The sequence below is a fragment of the Danio rerio genome, chromosome 10 (assembly GCF_052040795.2).
Source record: "Danio rerio strain M-AB ecotype USA chromosome 10, GRCz13ab, whole genome shotgun sequence".
NCBI lineage: Eukaryota > Metazoa > Chordata > Actinopteri > Cypriniformes > Danionidae > Danio > Danio rerio.
Window position 1 is genome coordinate 46,807,501 of NC_141030.1, and position 5,688 is coordinate 46,813,188.

At 37.2% G+C, this 5,688-nt stretch overlaps 1 protein-coding gene across 2 annotated transcripts in view; it reads left to right on the forward strand.

The window, feature by feature from the left end:
• zcchc9 (zinc finger, CCHC domain containing 9) overlaps window positions 1-4,178 on the forward strand; it is a 5,287-nt gene extending 1,109 nt beyond the window's left edge. Inside the window, 5 exon segments of one of the 2 annotated variants that reach the window (NM_198370.1) lie at window positions 872-1,224; window positions 1,361-1,511; window positions 2,839-2,931; window positions 3,031-3,099; window positions 3,845-4,178. In NM_198370.1, coding sequence (NP_938184.1) covers window positions 880-1,224; window positions 1,361-1,511; window positions 2,839-2,931; window positions 3,031-3,099; window positions 3,845-3,957 — 771 coding nt within the window. In that variant the 5' untranslated portion in view covers window positions 872-879 and the 3' untranslated portion in view covers window positions 3,958-4,178. 2 annotated transcript variants of the gene reach the window in all.
• Window positions 4,179-5,688: the final 1,510 nt, after the last annotated feature.

Consider the following 5,688-nt stretch of genomic DNA (forward strand, 5'->3'; position numbering starts at 1 on the left):
GTATCAAAAATATGCACTAATCTGTCGTGGCTAAAGATCTCTCGGATCACCAGTTAACTGCACATAAATGGAGAGTTCATCTCCCATTAAAGCAATGTTGTAAAAAAAATGAAATAATTAATCCATTTTAACAAAAATGAAAGCAGGTGAAACATACCGTGTGTGCTAATGAAAGAATGATCACATGCACACGGTTAACTTTAGGCTATTTAATAATCTGTTCAAAGTGAAAGCAACCGGTGCTGCTTACAAAAAGACACATTTTGAGCTCTTAAAAGCATCAGGACTGTGGGTGATTTTTTCAGAAGTGGATGATGGAGGGTGGATGGAGGATGGAGATGGCATCTCTTCAGGAGATCATAACCGGTGTATAATTGAGAAACCGTCCTATCTGGCAACACTGTGAATTAAATCTTTCCAAATAGAGCTATTCAAATCATCTGGTGAAATTATATTCATATCGCAATATATATTGCAACAAAACAAAATATAGCAGTGCCAGATTTTTCCAATATCGTGCAGCCCTGGTATGAGATTGCATGTCTCAGCTTGCATGTGAAAGTCTGCAGCCAGTACTATGTAGTCATTGCATAACAGCACTTTGAGAGTAAAAATTACACAATACATTTAAAGGCAACACTAAATTCCAAATCTAATCCAAATAAATGTAAAATCCAATCAGCTCGCAGTTGGAAAAAAAACAAGCCACGTCCACTGTTATCTCGTTTAATATTCCATTTCTCAAGGAACTGTCACAATATAAAAAATAAATAAAACGTGCACCGCTTCCGGTTCATGCAGACTTTAAAAGAACTCCCTCCGGGGAGAGAGTTGAGACATTGATCATGAATATTGTCTCTCATTCTCGCAGCATTCAGAATGACGCGGTGGGCTCGAGCGAATAATGTCCATAAACACAAAGCGGCGGACGCCACACCATGGAAGCAGCTGAAGGCCAACAGTAGCGCCGGGGCAGCAGGAACCAGCAGGGGTGGCCGAAACATCCAGCAGGGATCAGGTGTAAGAAAAAAACCCAACCCGAAAACTAAGCAGCACGACAATGAGGATGTGAACGGATTCATGGAGTATTTAAAGCAGACCGGACAGACCCTGCAGAAACACACACCAGTGGATCTGAGAGGAGAAGTGGAGACGGCGCTGAAGAAAGACGCACGGCGAGAGAACCGACGGATAAAGAGACAAAACACTAAGAAGAGTAACATGGTGCGCTCTTGTTGTGTGTATCGCCTCTTCTTGTTGAATGGCTGAATGTCTTCTCAATTGTTAGACTCTTTGGACATAAGCGTCTGCTAAATGAGTGTTAATATAAAAATCTCACTTCTCTCACACTTTCATCTAGATCTGCTTCAACTGCCGGAAGCCTGGGCATGGACTCGCCGACTGTCCGGAAGCAAACAATGATGAAGAAATGGGCAGAGGGATCTGTTATCGCTGCGGCTCTACTGAGCATGAGATCCAGAGATGTCGCGCCAAAGTGGATCCTGCCATGGGTATGAGCTGAATGAGGCTAAAACAGTAGAGCTCTAGGCTAGTTTATAACAGTATACGGCACTCTAGGCTAGTTTTTAAATGGCAGATGGCGCTCTAGGTTAGTTTATTACAGCAGACGGCACTCTAGGCTAGTTTTTAAATGACAGATGATGCTCTAGGCTAGTTTTTAAACAGCAGATGGCACTCTAGGATAGTTTCTAAATGTCAGAAGGCGCTCTAGGATAGTTTTTAAACGGCAGCAGGCGCTCTAGGATAGTTTCTAAATGGCAGAAGGCGCTCTAGGATAGTTTCTAAATGGCAGAAGGCGCTCTAGGATAGTTTCTAAATGGCAGAAGGCGCTCTAGGATAGTTTTAAAAACAGCTGATGGTGCTCTAGGCTAGTTTATAACAGCAGACGGTGCTCTAGGCTAGTTTTTAAACGGTAAGTGGCGCTCTAGGATTTCTTCTAAATGGCAGAAGGCGCTCTAGGCTAGTTTTTAAACAGCAGATGGCGCTCTAGGATAGTTTCTAAATGGCAGATGGCGCTTTAGGATAGTTTCTAAATGGCAGATGGCGCTCTAGGATAGTTTCTAAATGGCAGAAGGCGCTCTAGGATAGTTTCAAAATAGCAGAAGGCGCTCCAGGATAGTTTCTAAATGGCAGAAGGCGCTCTAGGATAGTTTTTAAACAGCTGATGGTGCACTAGGCTAGTTTATAACAGCAGACGGCGCTCTAGGCTAGGTTTTAAATGACAGATGACGCTCTAGGCTAGTTTTTAAACAGCAGACGGCCTTCTAGGATAGTTTCTAAATGGCAGAAGGCACTCTAGGCTAGTTTTTAAACAGCAGATGGCGTTCTAGGATAGTTTCTATATGGCAGAAGGCGTTCTAGGATAGTTTTTAAACGGCAGAAGGCGCTCTAGGATAGTTTTTAAACAGCTGATGGCGCTCTAGGCAAGTTTATAACAGCAGAGGGTGCTCTAGGCTAGTTTTTAAATGGCAGATGTGCTCTGGGCTAGTTTTTAAATGGCAGATGGCACTCTAGACTAGTTTCTAAATGGCAGAAGGCGCTCTTGGCTAGTTTTTAAACAGCAGATGGCGCTCTAGGATAGTTTCTAAATGGCAAATGGCTCTCTAGGATAGTTTTTAAACGGCAGAAGGTGCTCTAGGATAGTTTTTAAACAGTAGATGGTGCTCTAGGCTAGTTTTTAAACAGTAGAAGTCACTTTAAGTTAGTTGTTGGGAAATGCTGGCACACACAAAGTGCTAGTATTTATGAAACACTGTTACTAATGTAAAAAAAATTAAACTTGCTGTAATTGACCATGTGAAATTTTCCATTTTCTAGGTAATTACCCATACGCCAAGTGTTTCATTTGTGGTCAGACTGGTCATCTGTCCAAAGCCTGTCCTGATAACCCCAAGGGACTATATGCTGCAGGTGAGAGATCTACATTCAACCCAATCTACCCTTTATTTAGCCCTTTATATGATGACTGCATTTCTAATTATGTGTTGTACTTGTGCTTTGTTCCTGAAGGTGGCTGCTGTCGGGTTTGTGGCTCAGTGGAGCACTTTCAGAAAGACTGTCCTGAACACCAGAACTCAAGTGAGTCTCGCAGTCCTGCACTAGAATATCTGCTGCTTTTAAAAACATTCAATTTGATTTTTTTTCTTCCTTAAATGTATTTATCTATTATTTTATTTGATTCCTAAAAGGATCGTTCATCCAAAAATTAAAATACAATCACCATGATTTCAACCCTTTGAGTTTCTTTCATCTGATAAACACAAATATATATATATATATATATATATATATATATATATATATATATATATATATATATATATATATATATATATATATATATATATATTTTAAAGAAAGCTGGAACCACTGACTTCCTTAATCGAAACAACAAAAACTATGGAAGTTACATGTTTCCAGCATTTTTTAAAATAGCTTCTTTTGTAATCAACAGAATAAAAAAAAACTCAAAGGTTTAGAACAAGCAAAAGATGAATAAACGATAGCATTTTAATTTTTGGATGAACTGTCCCTTTAAGTCCTGCATTTAATTATCTTTATTACACTTATTTGATCATATACTTGATAATGTTTGTTTCATTGATTATCCTGTTTATTTTTAAACAGTTACAGATGGTAATAATTGGTGTTTATGGTGGTTAGGAGGGTGGTTATCTAACATTTGTTTAGTTCTAGTTTGGGCATAAACAAATTAAATGCAGGCAATGTTTTCTCGTATAGTTCATTGATTGTCACATTTTATCTGTTTGCATAATAAAATGTGCAAGTATAAAAATGTAAGCATTACATATTTGTTTTTCAGCTAATTCCATCACTCTGGGCCGGCTGTCCAACAGAATCAGCGCTGACCATGAGGACGTGCACGTGCCTGTCAAAAAAGTTCAACCCAAAAAAGCCAAAGTTGTGGTTTTCTGATTCAGAAACCTAGAAATGGACAATTGAATTGATACTACAATTAAGACTTGGTTTCTACAGTCATTGCCAATGATTCTGTTTTTAGACACATAAACATCCCCCTGATGAATCTGAGACTGGAACATCACACATGATTTGGTCAGAATTGTATGTATTTTTATGCTATTGAAGTATTCAGGGAATTTGCATAGAAACAATACAACTTATTTTGTACAACTCTACCCAATACAAGAGGTGTGATTTTGTGGTTGTAATTTATATAACTGCTATTAGATGTACAGTTGAGGACAAAATGATTAGCTCTCCTGTTTTTTTTTCCAATAAGTGCTGTTTAACAGAGATATAAAACATTTTCCAACATATCAAAAATTATTTCATAAAGGGGCTAATAATAATGACTGTGGCAGTTTTTACATTCAAAAATAAATATATTACAGTCAAATTAAAAGACTTTCTCCTGAATATAATATAAATAGGAAGTTCTGTGAGCAAAATGTCTTTGCTCTGTTAAACACTTATATTTGAAAAAGAATAGTTATTGATTAATAATTTTGTCTTTAGCTGTATCTTCTGATCTTTTAAAGGTGTCCAAACAAAAGGGCCAATAACCAAATATCATTAAGAGCCGTGAGCCGAAGATAAACACACCAAACTATTTTACATTAAAGTTGCCATGGGTAATTTCCTAATATTAAAAAATAAATAGTAAACATTACTTTTTAATCGTATTACCTAATGCTGTATAACTTTTTAATTATATATTTTTTTGCATTAAAAACATGAACAATACCATTTATAACAGTGGAGTTCAATGCTGAATACACTAGTCACACTTGGTCTCTATCTGTCAGGTGACAGTATGTACATTTTAAACTGAACAGCATTTAGATTGAAAAATTTGTCAGCTTTTTTTGTTGCTTAACAATACAACAAATAAATAAAAGGTTAAATTAAACTTGAAATGACAGTCTCTAAACCATCACCATCATTCTCCCTCTCTTCTCAGATGAGATGGCGGGCCAAATCAAAGATTACCATGGGCCAACTTAGTTTGAGCATCTCTGCTCTAGGGGTTATAAATTAGGAAAGGAAGCTAGAAATTGTTTTGGTTTTCCTTTAGCTCATCAGCGTTATCGATTAAAACATCATTTCAGAATGGACAGACAAATCTTTTTATTTATTTTTATTAATTATTTATAGTTTATTGCTATTGTGACATTAAACTGCTCCATGCAGCCAAAACTATTTGTTTTTAGCATATATGACTTGACAAGCATGTACTGTATGTGATTTCCTCCAAAATCCTCCCTGGCTGCTTTAAAATGTAAACCATAAAGGCCCTATCATACACCCGGCGCAAGACGTGACGCATTTGTTGTTTGCTAGTTTCAGCTCGATGCAAGAATCATTTTGACGTTTTGTGCCACGCTGTTTAAATAGCAAATGCATTTACGCTCATATGTGCGTTCTGGTCTAAAAAAGGAGGCGTGTTAAGGTGTGTTGCTATTTTGAGGAACTAAAATAGACAGTTCAATAGACCAGATCAAATCAGGTCTATAGTCCAGCGCAGAGCGTGTTAGTTGAGCGCCTCGCTTACACATTGCTTAATACACACAGGATGTACAGCAATATGCAAATATCTTTACAAATGAAAAAGAATTAAAGGATTAAAATATTACAAAAATTATTATTTTCTAGCCTACATAAATATAAACACTGTAGCTAATAATA